General features: G+C 40.3%; 1 protein-coding gene across 21 annotated transcripts in view; it reads left to right on the top strand.

The window, feature by feature from the left end:
• Positions 1 to 2,973: 2,973 nt before the first annotated feature.
• Positions 2,974 to 16,745, top strand: part of ASPH (aspartate beta-hydroxylase) — a 105,438-nt gene continuing 91,666 nt past the window's right edge. For 6 of the 21 annotated variants that reach the window (XM_071737636.1, XM_071737625.1, XM_071737622.1 and 3 more), the window contains exon 1: positions 2,979 to 3,252. In XM_071737636.1, the coding sequence (XP_071593737.1) occupies positions 3,192 to 3,252 (61 nt within the window). In that variant the 5' untranslated portion in view covers positions 2,979 to 3,191. Of the gene's footprint in view, positions 3,253 to 8,443; positions 8,509 to 15,740; positions 16,005 to 16,745 lie in introns of those variants that run through there. The other 15 variants (XM_071737638.1, XM_071737637.1, XM_071737635.1 and 12 more) reach the window with 10 other exon arrangements.

The raw sequence follows: 16,745 nt of genomic DNA, 5'->3' as shown, positions 1-16,745 counted from the left end.
ATTATATTTATCTTCTTATGGATTACTGCATATTGCTACAATATATCAAACATGTAGCTCTGAAATAATTCAGCAGGCTAAAAAATGAAAAGCCACTCCCATGCACACTGACCTACACACAGTTTGCTTTTCTCACCATCATCTTTTCCAAAATGAGATTTAAAAAGCTTAACTTTCTTCAGTTTTCAACTTCAGACCATAAGGGATCTTCCTGTCACCTGCTGCAACAGTAACCCTGCCAAATTTAACTCAAATGAAACAATAAAAACATAAAATGAAGCAGGTCCAAAGGAGGGCAACCAGGCTGGTGAAGGGACTCGAGCACAGATCCTATGAGGAGAGGCTGAGGGAGCTGGGGCTGTTCAGCCTGGAGAAGAGGAGGCTCAGAGGAGACCTCATCACTCTCTACAACTCCCTGAAAGGAGGGGGTAGCCAGGGGGGGGTTGGTCTCTTTTCCCAGGCAACTCTCAGCAAGACAAGAGGGCACGGTCTCAAGGTTTAGGTTGGACATTAGAAAGAATTTCTTTACCAAGAGGGTGATCAAGCATTGGAATGGGCTGCCCCGGGAAGTGGTGGATTCTCCGTCCCTGGAGATATTTAAAAAGAGACTGGATGTGGCACTCAGTGCCATGGTCTGGTAACTGCAGCGGTAGTGGATCAAGGGTTGGACTTGGTGATCTCTGAGGTCCCTTCCAACCCAGCCAGTTCTATGATTCTATGATTACTATTTCTAGAATAAGTCACAAGCCATCCCAAGCTTCTACAGTGGCACAACATGGATCACACAGCCTGTACCTGAATTGTTTTCAGGTGATCCACAGGCAAACCAGACCTACTGCTTACTACCAAGTTTATCTGACATGTTGCTTAGTCCAGAACCACACATGATGATCAGATTTTAAGTACACGAGCAGAGATATAAGGCAAGAACACAAGAAAAAGATTCTCTGATGAGTAGGAGGCAAATGCCCCTCTTATCTAACATTCAATACAAAAATACAGTATAGCTATGAGCATTTGCACCTGTGTTTATTTTAATCCTGTGAGAGAGTAGTATTGGACAGGCATCTAATACACCAAATACAACATGCTGGCAGATGTGTGCCAATGAAAAAAGAAAGAATTTTACAGTAAAAAATTTGGTGTACAGTAAATCATTAGCAACATCCTTCTAAGGGTCATTGCTTCAATGTTCTTAATATCTCTTTTTATGAAACTGCCAGTTTGCATAGCATAACTTCAGGAAACTGTATGCCACATTAACCACAAAGAGCTGTTGTCTCACTTGACAGTAATGACAACTTGCAAGACTCTACTCACACAGGCAGTCATTTCCAACTAATTAGTATCTTTTCAGCAATCCAAACTGCAGATTATCATTTTTTCTTGCTTCTTTAGCACAATTTGTTCCTTACATTGTACTTTGTGATTTGCTGAAATGTTATTAATTCATCCTGTTGGCTTTTCTGTTATAAATGGTAATGGTCATGTGAACATCTTGCTCCTCCCAATCAATTTTGAACTTGTGCATCAGTTTCAGCCTCACTAGATAAAAGTAGATAATCTAAAAAATATTAGGTACTTACACATCATGTGAAAATGAGACTTTGGTAGAAGAGCCAAGTGGAAATTTAGGGTACTCAGCTGTATTAGATACCAATTAATTGGCATGAGAGGTACTGAGTGAGCTTCATTAGTTCACAAGACTAATTGGTTTTACTCCTACTGCCTAAAGAACTCACGCTGTCATCCTATTACTTGACTAAGCACTTAAATCAAAATCTTATTCCAAATAACTGACTAATGGTCTCCAGTAATTACGATCTCTGGTTAGTTTCACTGCATTACTCACTTCAGAACACAGAGCCAACCTTTGCTTTGGGCAAAGCCTTCTCTCTCCACACATCCATTTGCAAAGGATGCCAAAATTATTTCTTTAGACCTGAAACACTGTACTTATGGTCAGGACTCACAGGCAGGTTTCTCTTTTTTGTGTGTCAGTTTTACGGTTATGCCAAACTGCTATGTATGTTAAGTCTCAACCCGAATCACTGAGTAACCAGCATCCTGAATTCCTGGGAAGAGGCGGCTTATTTCGTCGCGGGCTATTTTAAGTATTTTTAAAGCCTCCAAAAGCTTGTTTGAGGATTAATCTGTTGATGTAACGCACTTCAAACTCTTCGACCACGTCGGCTGAAAAGGCGCTCTCCGGAAGCCTTCACGACCTATTTCCCACCATTTGGGGGTTAACTGGACGCGTTGTAACACCTGAACACAACGGGGTGCCACTCGAGAAAAGGAACGGGACCCTTTTAAACGGCGTCTCCATAGAAACACCCAATCCCCGCTCTGCCCTTTCCCCAGATGGAGCCGGGCAGGTCCTTCACTCGCCGGGCACCCCCAGGGCCCGACACCGCCAGCTTCTCCTCGGCAGCCGGCTCAGCCGCTGCCAGCCACGGAACGCCGACGGCACAGCCGGGCTGCCCCGGCGGACACCCTAATCCCTACAGAGCCGGGAAGCCCCGGGGGCCGCACACCCTCCTTCCCCACACCGGTAGCCCCCCTTCCCCCCGCCTCTCCGGGCCCGGCCCCTTTTCCCTGCGAGCAGAACGGCGGAAAGTCCTGAGGCGGGTTGGGACGGGGGAAAGGGCGGGGAGGAGAACGGCGGTGGCTAAGGAAAAGCCGCCCTCGCCCAACCCGCACCGGGGACCCTCAGCTACCGGGGTGACCCCGCCCCGGCGCGCTCCCGCCCGGTCGGTCCGCGCGGCCGAACCCTCGCGAGAGGCCGCCCGCTCGCTCCCGCGCTGCCACGTTCAAAAGCGCCCGCGGCGGCGGGGAGCCGGTCGGGAGCGCGCAGCCAGCACCCCACCCCCTTCAGCACCGCCGCCGCCAATCGGAGCCCAGAGGCGCCCCGCCTGGCTCCCGGGAGCGCCTCGCCATTGGCGGGCGGACCGAGTCGGGCCGCGCCGGGCCGGGTGGGGGTGGTCCCGTTAGGCTGCGCTGCTGTGGCCGCAAGGCGCTGCCGCACGCGGGGCTCGGGAGGTGGTGGCGGTGCTGGACTCGGTCTCGCCGCGGCCCCGCCCCGCTCCCGCCGCGCACGCAGCTACCGCCTCCTCCTTCCCTCCCCCCCCCCCACCCCTTCTCCCCCGCCCCTCTCCGTCCTCCTCCCTTGCCGCCTGACAGGAGGTGCCATGGCCTCACGCAAAAGCTCCAGAGGCGCCGGCGGGAGCCCCAGCCCCGGTTCCAAGAGAGGTGAGCGGCAACGCCGCGGCAGCGGGGCCGCAGCTTGTGGGGGGGCGGGGGGGGGCGGTGAGGGAGGCGGGGGGTAGCCTGGCGGCCGCGGTGCCGGAGCTGGGGGTGGGGAAGGGTCTGGGGCCCACGTCGCGTCTCAGTGCGGCGAGGGGGAGCCCCCGGGCGAAGTGAGGAGGTGGCTGCCCCTTCCCCTCCGCTTGTGCTTCCCGGCGGGCTGAGGGGCAGCCACCCCCGCCCTCCCCCTCCCCTTCTGGGCTGCGGGGGCCGCGCTCCTCCTGCGCTGCGGGAGCTGGGGACGAGGGTCAGGGAGAAGCGGCCGAGGTTTATGCTCCGGGTTTCCGTCGCTCCTTTTCTCGGGAGTTCACGTGGAGGAGAAAGTTGCCTGGCCGGGCCTCGGCGATGGGCACAGCTCCCCGAAAGGGTTGGGGCGAGCCCCGGGTCGTCTGTCCGGGCCGGGTGTCGACATCTGTAGGTAACCCGGGATCGTGCGCTCAGATCAGTTCCTCCAGCATCAGGGGGTAGAACCGGGATGCTCAGTCTCTGATGCTATCGAAGTCGCCGTTTTTCGTGTGTTCAAACTTGGGTGTTGGAATATCTCCTCAGGCTGACCTGCTTAACAACGCGGGTCTAAAGTTATTAGATCTATTGTAATTGCAGCATCTAAGCTGACCGTTCCTGTAAGTATAGAAGCGAGGAGGGGAATAATCTCGGAAAAAATGCAAGCAGAAGGGTTTTTTTGACCCACTTATCCTTGCCCTTCCCGATCAGTAACACCGTAGCAAATCTGACCATTCATTAACTGCTGTGTGTGGACAGTTTGAGGGCAAAACTTTATGTGCAGTAGCACTCTCAAGCATAGCAGAACATGCTTGAAAGAGAAATAAGGTATGTACTACTTCTGGAGTCACGATGCAACCATGCACACTGCACCAGGGAAAGGAAGTATCAGAGACTGAATGTTTGCTCTCTGTAACTCGGTTTTGAGCTTGACAAGCGCAGAGCTCCAGGGATGAAATGTGGCAATGGCACTGAAACAGTACCTGTCATTCATCTTTGAATGTATCAGGAATAGGGGCAACAGTGTTAATTAAAAGATGAACCTTATAGGCTTAGTTTGCCTATCACATAATGAATTAAGAGAAAAAAGATTTCAAATATTCCTAAGCATAGTAGAGTTTAGAGATGAGATTGCAATATACATAAAACTGGTTGTTTTTTAAAATTTTATTTTAAAAAATCCATCTTTTTCAGTTGTTGACCTATGCTGTATAGTCTATACTGCACTATTTTTCTTGGACTGAAGTTTTTCTGATCATCATCATATATTAAGCACACTAAATACAGATTTGCCATGATAATGCATTAAAAGCATGCATCCCCAGTACAAACATGATTCTTGTTACTGTTTTAAATATCACTTTAAAGGTCTGTCAACCTTTGAAAAATAAATTTATCAAGAAATTAAATCTCTGACTAAGTAAGAAAGTATTTCATAGGTTTTTATTTTAAGTCTGAGTAAAACTTTATCTCTTTGTATTAAAATATATCTGGTTTGAGTAATTGCACTGAGGACTCTTGACTGTTATCTGTGAGGAGATGAAACAGTATGAGTAATGTATTAGATACTCTCCTAAGATGTAGCCTCTTAAATTTCGGCAAATGTTTTGTTAGTTTCAGTAACTTAGAATCCCTTGGACAACTGTAGACATTACAGCATGAAGCTGATGCTGTTTTCACAGTTGCAGCTGCAGAAAGAGGTAATGGATGATTACTGCTGTGTGAGTAAAAGAACAACTAGAACAGCAGAGTCTTCACAGGAGCCAGTAAGCTTTCCATAGTTGAGGAATAAAGTGAAGTTAAGATGAACAGATAATTTTGAGAAGGCTTATAACTGTGAAGTATGGAAACCTCAGGTCTGGGACATTTCTGAAAATGTTGTAGTATTCACTTTCACAGCAGCTCATGGGTGACGACGTGGCTTCTTGCCAAGGTATTGCTCATAGCTCTGAAACCACTGAAATTCCCACCACATCTGAAAAAATCTGTGTGCTGAAGACAATGCCTGCATCTAAATGAGTAATCAGGTTCATCAAAATGTCTGAAATGGAACTAAATATCTTTTAGAAATAGAACTCTACCTTTTACTTTCAAAGGTCATATACTAGAAGATGTCAAATCAGTCCAAGTTAAAAAAAAAATAAAAAAAATTAAGTTTTGTGCTGCTACTAATACACACTTCTTTGAAAGTGAGATTTACAGAATTGTATGAATAAAGCAATAATTTTATTTGGAGTACAGAAGCAAAAAACAGGTCACAGTTTGACAGTTTGAGGATACTTAGGAAAAGATGTTTAATGGTGTCTTTATTGGATGGTTTTACTTCTTGTCACTGGCCTGCAGAATCCATTGTATAATCTGTGGCCTCAGCTTTTTAATTTACTTAAAGAGCAGAGAAGATTCATCAGCTAAATACTTTTTTTTCCTGCTGAAGCTCTTTTCTTGGCTCTTGGGAACACTGAACTTTACATCATTACTTTAAGTGGGATTGCCCATGCCTTCTCTGGTCTCTCTCAGCTACCCAGCTGTGCTGTGGTATAACAGCTCCTTTACTTACACTATGGAATCTGTGTAAATGTAATGCTTCCATCTGTCTAAAAATTCTGCCTCTCTAGTTTCTGATCTAAACTACTGGCTGCTATCCTTGCTTTTTGCTCTTGACTTTACAATTATGCACTGTATCACTTAATTTCTCTTTTTATAATCTGTCCATTTTTTCCTTCTTAATTTTAACTGCAGTCCTTGGGAGGAAGGGTATTAAGGTGTTGAAGGTTATAAGTGAGATGTAAATTTGGGATGCTCTGGGGGGCTAACAAATGTTTTTACTGGTTTGTCCAAGTGACTCCTAGTGCTTGTTGAACTAATACAAATTTTCACTAATTCAGTTAGTCACTGCTCAGTGCTTTGATTTGACTGGGTGAACTCAATGTTCTGATATTTTCTTGTAACATCTTTGGTGTTCAGGAGTGTATATTGGAGAGTTATTACTTTGTTAGAGTTGCTATAGCATAGAGTTGCTATGACTGTGGCAGACAAATGAGAAACTCTCTGTCTGTGTCTCAATGCTGGAATGTTTATCTACTGTCTTAGAAATGTCACAGTGATTTCTACACCAAGCTTATCCTATGGCCTAATTTAATTGTTTACAACTAGTCCAAGACCTAGTGCCAGATTATTAATATTTTTTTTAAACCATCTGGCACAGACTGGCAAAAAACATGTCTCTGCATTTGGAACAAGATGGATTTAACCAGAAAAGTTGATGATTTGTGAGACTAATCCTGGATGTCTGAACTTTAATAGCATTTGTGGACCTAGTACCTAATAGCTAACTATAACTTTCAAAGTAGAATTGCTCATATCAGTAACAATGTATCTAAATAATTGTGTACCTATGTTTCTTCGCTAAATCTTCAGGAAACTCTTAACCAGGTGCTAATACAAATAGCAAAACCACAAAAATGCAGAAGGTAACTTTATGATTCATCTGTCTGTCTTGTGCAAGGTGGCCTTTCTGGAGGACATTTTAACATATTGTAAAATAATCTGCCAAATTAAATAATGGAATCATCAGTAATGGTCCAAACACCTATATGGTCCAAATACCATAAGGATGGTACGTGCAGCAGTGTCATCACTGAAATTACTGATGTTACTTTTTCACACCTTTTGTCATAGAATCATAGCAGTAACTCTTCAAGCAAGTCATTTCTTATCTCTGATTAAAGTGATGTGAATAACATTCTTAGAATTGTTAATCCAAGTATTCCTCTATATACACAAGCAGTTATGCATTGTAACAGTGAGTCCTGGGTATATGTCTTCATTCATTTGTCCAGAGCTAGAGTTAAATGAACTCTTAATCCTTAAACAATCAATTTGAACACAGTATATGCTTTTATGACTTGTTTTCCCATATTGCTTTGTGTCTGGATTTCTTCCCCTTGCTTTTTCTCAAGAAAATAGTATTTTGGGTTTTAAAGTTCATACCTAGGTGTAGTAGGATTAACATAAAAACAAAGAGTATGATACTATCCCTCTTTCAGTACTTTTTATCCATAAGAATTCTGGAGCACTGGGAGATTGCTCACCCTTTTTACAGAGATGCTGCCACATGGTAAAGATATCAAGGAAAGTTCTGCCCCTTTTGACAGTGTGGGGTGAAATCTTGTGCCTATCCTGTGTTGTCTAACGTGCAGGATGTCATTGTGGGCCAAAAGATACTACTGATGGTGCTTCAGGTATGGAAGAGCACTTCCACTTGCACTCAACATTTGTAAGGGTGTCTTACATTTTGAGCATTTCACTGAGTTTAAATAGTACCTAAGAAAGCTAACCTTTTCAGTAAGCTTTTGGGGGTAGAGCTTGCTGAAAATTCTAGGTTGAAAACCTGAATCATCACTAATAATCTCAGGGGAGATAAAGTTGGAGTATATTTCCCTAGACTTTGGCTGTTATTCTGAGAATACATCTGAAAATCCAAAGATGGTAGCCACACGAGGTTCAGACTTCAGAGACATGTATCATATTGGGGGATTAAGGAGTTAAATCTTTTTACAGTCCAATGCTGTAGGTCTGCAGTCAGCTTAATTTAGTTTGAGGTTGCTCTGCAGTCTTCCTCTTTTGAATTCCCCTTCCCTGTACCCAAATTAGGAGTTGTGCAGGTGCTGGGTGAATCACACCAGGGACCTGATAAGCCAAAAGCTGACTCTTGCCTTTTCCCCCGAGACTGTCTCAGTGCACAGTTAAACAGAATGTCATTTGGGTAGAAGGGAAGAGATGAGGGTGAGTGGCTGGGCATCAGGGAAAGCTGAAGCCAGTTTAATGTTCTATGGTGTTGTGTGGAGCCATGGTGTGAACACAGAACATGAATGGCTGGATGTGCTAATGTAATGGATGGATAGTTAAGGACTTCAGTGAAGACAATAACATTTACTAGAGGTAAAAGGCACTTGTGTTAAGTGAATAAAAAGGTAAGATTTCAAAATTGCTGTTTCTTTAAACTGGAAACCTCTTTACTGATCACCCTTATGGGAAAGAAAAGAATTCCTTCTCAGCTGGACCTTCCTGAATCATTTCAAAGAGTGCAAAAAATGTTCCTGTGTTAATTCTTATGTTGAATTCTTCATTGTAGATTACTTGAGCAGTGAAGTTCTGAGTTACTTCAAGTGATTCTTTCCTCATGAAGATCACAAACTGGTAATCTGTGTGAGAGCCTGCAAGCAGTCTTTTTCCTAACTGCACCCTACGGACTAGCTCTTTGCATGGAAGGGTTTTGAGCTATGCTTTGATGTGGAAATTATAACTCTAGTATAAACACACTGGAAATGAAGTATGCAGATAAGCATCTGCTGAGTTTGAGCAGGCTGTAGTATGTGTGGTTCAGCTTTGTTAGAACTTTTAAAATTAAACAAATTTTAGTCTCTCCTTCATATTCATTTGCACAATCACCATGCATGTACTTACCCAGTATAACAAATGATGCCAAGTTGTTTGTGTGAAGACTTACTTTATAAAATATTTAATACTTGAGTAGTGTTTTTCTTGTTTTACAATTTTATCTCCTGGGGTTATGCTTAAATGTTAATTGGCAATTAGTTACTAATGTAACATATCTCACTTTCTTGCTTTTTACACTGGTGTTTTTTAAGGTGTTTTTTTAATATTAAAGAAACCTCAGCTAACAGTTTGGAACTATTTAATTCCATACTAACTGCAGGGCACAAACGTATCTTTTGTAGCAAGAAAGTTGTGAAAATAGCAATTCTTTTGCAACTGAGATTGCCTAAAAACTTATTTTAAAACCATTTTATAGATCCAAGAATATGTAATGACTGTTGGTATGAGAGACGTACTTTTGAACGCTGTAGGAATTGCAGTTGCATAGTACCTCTGTGAACTAGCACCTAATTACCTTTGATAAGCTTTAGGCTTAAGAAAAAGGATTTTTAAAAGTTTTTTTGTTTGCTTGTTTTTGTTTTGTTTGTTGTTTTTTTTCCCCATTATCAGAAATCTGTGAATAGCAGAGTTCTAGATACTTGCATGGTAACTGAATTTTTGTTTGCTTCTGTTTCAAACTCCTTCATACCATGAGAAAAATTGAAAGAACTGAAACTCCATCATCTATTTTCTTTCCTTTGTGGCTTAATTGGGGCTTGTTGCTAAAACAAATGGATGTGACCTACATTACCAGATAGGAAAATGGAACAAGGAAAAAAATACCCTAAAATTAATGCCAGCTTGCTAAATTCAGAGATGTGGATTTTCAATGTTATGTAATAAAAACTTTTAAAAGGGTCACCACCAGCAGAGTTTTCCTGTTGTGGGCTTAAATATTTCTTGTTTTTCCTCTCCACATTTACCTTTCCTGAACTCTGCCCTGGCCTAAATACAACCAAATATTTAATTAACCTAATAATTATATGGGACTGTTGGCTACATTAAATCATCCAAATACAAGACAGGTAGACTGTAAAATTTTAAATCCTCTTATTTCCGAGTGTTATGTGGGAGAGATCTGGTTAACAAATAGAACCTATTAAAGATTTTTGTCATCTTCACAGTTAAAATGAAAATTAATTTTGTCTCCTCATCAGTGTTATAGCTAGTATAGATATGTTGATCCTGTAGCAGGAGACAAAGTTTCTTTTTAAGCTTGTAGTCTTAACCTTGAATTTCTTAGCTTGGTGTTTAAGATGTCAAAGTTGGAATTTTGAGCTATGGCTTGAAAAAGGGGGAGAGAGTGAGAAGTGTACAAAAATTGTGCTTGAGTCAAGTAGGTTTACAAGAAGCAGCTTCTACATTCAATTTTGGACATCAATTCTATTTTCATTCTATACAAAGGAAAAACTTGTGGCAATGACTAAAGTGTGAATAATATAACGTAGGAAGATTTACTTTTCTGTATTTAGATTAGGTAAATAGATAATAGAAAATATTTTTGTTTCTCTACAGGACTTCTATTTTTTCTAAAAAGCTAACACTCTAAGCCTATTACTATACTATCTTTAAGCTTGTGGAGAAAACTTTTTTTTTTTTAAAAAGTAATTCAAGCTATTAATATAGTATACGATGGATGCATTAAACACTGCTTTAAATAAATTCCTGTTGGTAGTCACTATTAATTATAAAACTCCTGTAAGCAATGTCATTATTAATAATCTGTGTGCACATTTTTGTATATTTTTACATTGTAATAATTTTTGAATGGATAACTGTTAAAAAATGCTAATTTAAATAGCAAAAACCCAAAACATGATTTGGCCGAAATTTGACTGGCTTTTCCAAGGGACCACCTTTCTTGCATATTTAGAAAAGAAGCAGGTATAGATTCAGGATTTTCTCTTCCTAACATGTATCTCTGGACAGGTTGGACATTAGAAAGAATTTCTTTCCCGAGAGGGTGATCAGGCATTGGAATGGGCTGCCCAGGGAAGTGGTGGATTCTCCATCCCTGGAGATATTTAAAAAGAGACTGGATGTGGCACTCAGTGCCATGGTCTGGTAACTGCAGTGGTAGTGGATCAAGGGTTGGACTTGATGATCTCTGAGGTCCCTTCCAACCCAGCCAATTCTATGATTCTGTATTCATTTTTACCTCCTCTGACTTCAGCCCTTGTGCTTTAGACAAACAGCACTCCAGAGGAAGGTTGTTCCCAGCAGCAGCTCTGTTGGTGGCAGGCAGACAGCTGTTCCCTCCAAGCCTCATGGTGAAGTATGGAGCTTGCAGTGTCAGTGCTTCACTGCTGTGCTGTGTGTAGGCAAAGTGCCTTTCACAAGTCTTAAGAAACTGTGCAACCTCTTAGGACAGAACTTCCCATTAAGTTTCTTTTCATCCTGAATTGATGACTGTTTTGCTGTTAGAGAGAAAAATTTCTGTTTCTTTCAAAACGCAGCAACAAAGATAGTAATTCTTATAATGTTTCTTTTATGAGTAGGTTTCTTCCTCTTCTTTTTTCTGAGTTTTGTTGTGTATGTGTGTCTTAAAAGAATCATTTAAATTGAAGGAAATCATGATTTGTTCACTGCTTCCAGTCAGAATAAATGTAACTACATCAGAAGAATACTTAAGAAACCAACATTGGCAATGATGCTTGACAGCAGAGGATAAACTTGTTCTTGTTTTGTGTTTCATTTCTCTGGATGATTAATTAATTCTCACTTTGTAACAAATCACCTTACCTAACAACTAAGAAGCTGTTATATACTGTGGTCCTTCCTGTGAACCAGAAAGTTATCTGTAGGCTTAAAAGAACTTTGAACTTTAACAGTTTCTATTCAGAAATGGGCTGACTTTAAAAAATTATTCACCATCTCTTTACATACTGAATATAAAAAAAACCAAAACAACAAAAAACCAAAAAAACCCTACATATATTTATTTTTCTTGATGGATATTTTCAGATAATAAGATTCTATGTAGAAGAGGGCTGGAAAGAGAGGTTTCTCACTCCTGGGTAATAATTTGGTAATTGGAGCTCTCACACAGGACAGAGGAGAAAAAGATGTAATTCCATTTTCTTCTTAAAGAATAAAAGGTTTGGTTGACTTTCAGTGTTGGAGCTGGTGTTTATGGCTTACACTTGAACAGAGTGAGACTAATTACAAATTCTTGTTGTTGAAACAGTTCCAATCCAAATAGAAACAAAGATTTCAGCTTGCTGAGAGTGAACATGCTGCTAGGCCAGTTATGTCCAGAATCCTCTTACTTACCTGGAGTGGAGGAGGAAAATCTTGCTGTAGTCTCTGTTCTGCAGAGTTCCTCTCTAACAAATTGCAGTTGAAGCCACTTAGGATTTGACTGTACCTGAATAAACGGCTCCATTGTGAAGGACTAAATGACTTTGCTATACTTAAAAATGTGTCTTAGACCTCCAAAGAAATTCACACTCTGCTCCCCAGTGCAGAGGAGGGAACTGAGTATCAAATCTTTCTCATCATTAATAATAAGTGCTGAATTCCAGGAGATGGTTAAATGGAATCTCTTCAGCTGTCGGAGGGAGAAGTTTCCTTTCATTAGGGAAGTTCATCACAAGGCTTATGAGCCTAGAGGGTTTTTTTTGTGATGCAGTTTTTTAATTTTTTTCCTCAATAGTTGGCCACCATTAGCATCTCCACTGGTGATGCCTAGCTGTCCATTCCTGAATTTGTGACTTTGCTCTTGTTTTTAGTTTTTGGCTTATTTTTTTTATTATTTGTGTAGTAAGATTCTTAACTATCAGAGATCTTCTTGGGATCAAAAATTAATGACCTTGAGAGTATATGTGATAATTGATTATATGTAAAATAAGAAGTTCCTGAAACACTGGGATAAAAATCTGTGAAGTGGCAGCAGGAGAGACAGAATTGCCTTTTGTTGGGCTTATGTATTATTTCAACTTTGAGTAGTGGTTTTTGTTTTCTTTGAACTTACAGCTTTGTCATTGCGATCTATTTCTTTGTTCCTACCTAGTAAGTTTCTGATTTATTTTAATAAAGTCCTTTGATAATGTGCTCAGGTATCTTTCTAACCATATAGATTGGATTATATAAAATGTGGGGCTGAGATCTAGTTTTTAATAAGAATAGTAATAGAAAGCCACTTTTTTTTCACCTATTTTCTGTTAAGTTTGCAGTGCTAAAGAAGGGTTCATAGATACCAAAAGGAAGAATCAATTATATTTAAAAAATAATTTATGTTGAATGTATTCAAAGTAAATATTTACCTTAATCTTTAGATATTGAAAGATCCTGATGTCATGCTTGTTTGTATAAATAAAAAAAATTCTGAGTATGAATGTTTATGAAATCAGAAGTTGGTATATTTTAAAACTGATACCATGGGTATTTTAGTAAAAATCCCCATTCTCTGTAAGCAGAAGAGGGTAGCACTCTTCCCCTACAAAATGAAACAGAGCTTGTAAAACTACATCAAAAGCTCAGATTTGGCCATTATTGTACCCTTGGTACACTGAAAGTAAATTACAGATGAAAATCTGTTTTACCTTAGGATAGCACTTGCAATCATGATGATGTTTGGAATTCTCAGAATGGAGTAGTTCAAAACAGAGTCTAGATAGTAAAATAAGTATCACAAAAAGTATGTATCTGTATACATATGTATTTCTGGCCTGTCTCACAGTAGTGAAAGCAGAAAAGAAGCAGCTTATATTTTAATAGGCAAGGGCAAACGTGAAATGCTGTAAACTTCCTTTTATTAGATATTTTATTCAAAATACCTGTTGCCTGTCCCCACACATAAAAACTGTTTACAAAAATTAACTGCAATTTTATGGCTGAGAACGGCTTGCAACAATTGTTTTGTCAGTAATCATATTGGAAAAGATAATTTGGCAAAAATGTTAAGCAGTAGTAGGCCATGGCCATGCTCATACAAGAAATGTTGTTTTCCCTGCTACTAGGTAAGCTCAATTGATGGTATGATGGTTCTTTTATATTTATTTTTTTTTTCTACTTCTCTCCCCTACCTGTTTTTAGCACCCTTCATTTGACTTTTAAACTGAGTTTGTTCTGAAGGCTCTCTATGAATCTAGCTGATTGATAATTTTTCCTCTGAAATATATTATTTAGCTATTTCTGTGAGGTTATTTTTTTTTGTTTGTTTGTTTTTCCTTTTACTTTGCTTTTGTAATTTCTAGTAACTGCCTGCTGGTGTGCTCCCTACTCTTCCTGTGATAATCCATGATGACTTCCATATGCCCTCCTGTGGGAAATAATTGTGCATATTATTGAAGCTTAAGTCGATACTTTGAAATCTTCCTTTCTTTTTGTGTTCATAGTTGATTTTTTTTTCCTCTAGACTTACTTGCTTTCACTTTGTCAGTGATCTACAGATGGAATTAATGCTGCTAGTCTGATTTTCAATTATGCTTTTCTAAAATAAGCTAAAATAGCATGGAGTGTATGGTTGTAGTAAGACTACTTTGAATTTGAAGAGTTTGAAATTTGGAACAGTTATAAAAGTGAGGTGTAGAGTCACAGTTTTGAGTGTTAGTGAGCAATTTGAGTTGCTGCAAAAAAGAACCAGAAGACAATCCTGTAGTCACAGCATTTAAACACAGATGTTTGTGCTGTTAACTTGGCTATCCCAATATTAAGTTGTATCGTAAATATGTATCTATTCAATTTAAGCTTTGTCTTTCACAAAACTAACCCAAACTATGTTGTTTGATATTTTGAACTTAAGCATTCATATGTACATAGGTACATATGTAAGCTGTGTTTTTCGAAGTGTTCTGTTTGATGTATTGAAGTGGCTTTAAAAATAGCTAAAAGATATACTGGATATAGAATCAACTGCCTGTACTGTCTTTACATTCATTTGAAAAGTCTTAAAATCAGGTGTGTGTTATTTCTCACTTTCACCCTTGAGCTATTGGGAAGTGCATTTGGGAATTAGTTGCAGGCTGTTAAAAGCCACAAGGGGCAAATGTTTTTCAGTGGCTGTAACATTCAACTCTTCTCTCTATCTACCTGATGTCAGTTATTTAAAGAAGAGTAGGGGAGGAAGGGCAGAGTGCTAGCTCCTAAAGTTTTAATTAGGGTTGCTCTTAATGAGACATTAGTTTGTTTCTGCTTTCCCACCACCCAAAAGGAGCTGGCTTTTGTTTGAAATGCAGTTGAAAAAGAATATTTTGCTAAAACTAAGATGTAAACAAGTTGAACAGTGTATTAGTGGGGGTTCCCCCTCATCTGCTGAGTCTTACAAAGAGAGTATGTTGATCCTTAATTATTTGCATTATCTTTAAATTGTAGAGGTAGTGTGCTCGTTGTCAGGATTTAGAGGAGTGAATGAGTTAGTCCTTTCTGGACAGACAGGGCAAAAAGCGAAATCAACTCCTCTACTACTTCTAAAAAATATGCAGTAGAATTTTTGCCTGGCTTACCATTATGGCAGGTGGTGCATTGCATTCTAGGGAAACAGGCTTTGCTTTGGCAAAGCCATCAGTAACTCCCTTTAGGTCTGCTAGAAGCAAATATAAGGTATACTAGGGGAACAGTTCTGATCTGAAAACTCATTGGCAAGAATATGTGTGGTTGATTTCAATAGCTCTCTTTTAGAAGACTCAAGCTACGTTTTAGCATCTAGCTGTCTTTTATTCTGAAACTAGCCAGCAATTTTGAAATGAGCATTCTCCACAAGGCACTTGGGGCTCCTGCTAGAGAGGAGTGCCAGCATGGAGAAAGTTTCTTGGGTGAGGGCCAATGTAACAAATGCAAGCAGGCAAGCTTTGTGTCCAGACTTGTGTTTCAGCTTATGCTGAGGGATATGATGTCCTTAGAGCTCAGGCACTGAGGCACACGTTGCAGGAAAAATACTGACATACATTGTGCAGTTTCATTTGCTGCAGTGTTTGATGTTGGAGGATTAAGGGGAGGGGAAAGGATCAACTACCCAGGATGCCCTGTTAGGAGTGAGTGAATTTGATTGTCGTCAGAGCTACATTGCCATATGAGTTCTGAACAGCGTTTGGCTCCTGAGGATAACTGCTCTAAAAATAGGTTTGGAGGAGAGGTTTTTCTTGGGTCCAGTTTCAGGTTCCAGCTGAGTTGGCTTTAGGAAACTTGTTTGCTCCTGTTGCAAGAATACAGTGGGGATAAATAATTTCTTATTCTGCCTTCAGCGTTAATTTTTGGTGACATCGACACAGTCTCTCTGTGGAAATTGAGCACTAATGTTATGGCTGATGACACAGGTATAGTCCTAACTTTTTTGTGAACAAATGCAAAATGTGTGGTGGCAAATATTGGCTATGTCTGATTCTGTAATCAGCAAAATTACTGGCTTACTCTGGTATGTTGGTGTTTTATAGCAAGTTTGCTGTTCTAGTCTGCATTAAAGGCTGCCTCTGTTCTCTTTGGGATTATATGTTCTTTGGAGTAGAGGTATTTTGTGAGTTTATGGAGGTGGTTAATTGTAACTTTAGTTTTTGCTTGTGGAGAGCACACATTGGCATAATGGACATTGTTTTGTCTTCAAATACTTGACTTCAGAGTTAGTTTTGGAGGATGTGAAATTGCTAGGTGTCTTAAGTTACAGTAAAAGGGAAAAGGTTTTCATACATTTTTATCTAGGCTTGACTTGGTATAAGACTTCTAAAGATTTGTTATTAAGGAATAGAGCAGAATTTCTGATGTCTCCATAAAGACATCTGGTGGTGTAAGCACAGGCTTACCAGATATGGCAAGTGACCTACTTCTGACATGGCTGGCAGCATGTGCAGGGAAAAGGCTTGAAATGAGAATTTACTGAGTGGAATGAGGTCTGAGGCAGCATCAGTTGTTGCAGGGTTTTGTTCAGACCCATGTCAAAACTTCAGGCCATAGGTTCATTTTGTTACCCAACTTCTGTTACGTGATCAGGCTGCAGTGGTTGAATTCTTAGCAGATTTTTTCAATAATTTTTCTATATATGGGAAGCCACATCATAAAAATGT

This window comes from Heliangelus exortis, chromosome 2 (assembly GCF_036169615.1).
Source record: "Heliangelus exortis chromosome 2, bHelExo1.hap1, whole genome shotgun sequence".
Lineage (NCBI taxonomy): Eukaryota > Metazoa > Chordata > Aves > Apodiformes > Trochilidae > Heliangelus > Heliangelus exortis.
The sequence above is the reverse complement of the archived record's forward strand: the minus strand, read 5'-3'. Positions and strand labels throughout refer to the sequence as shown.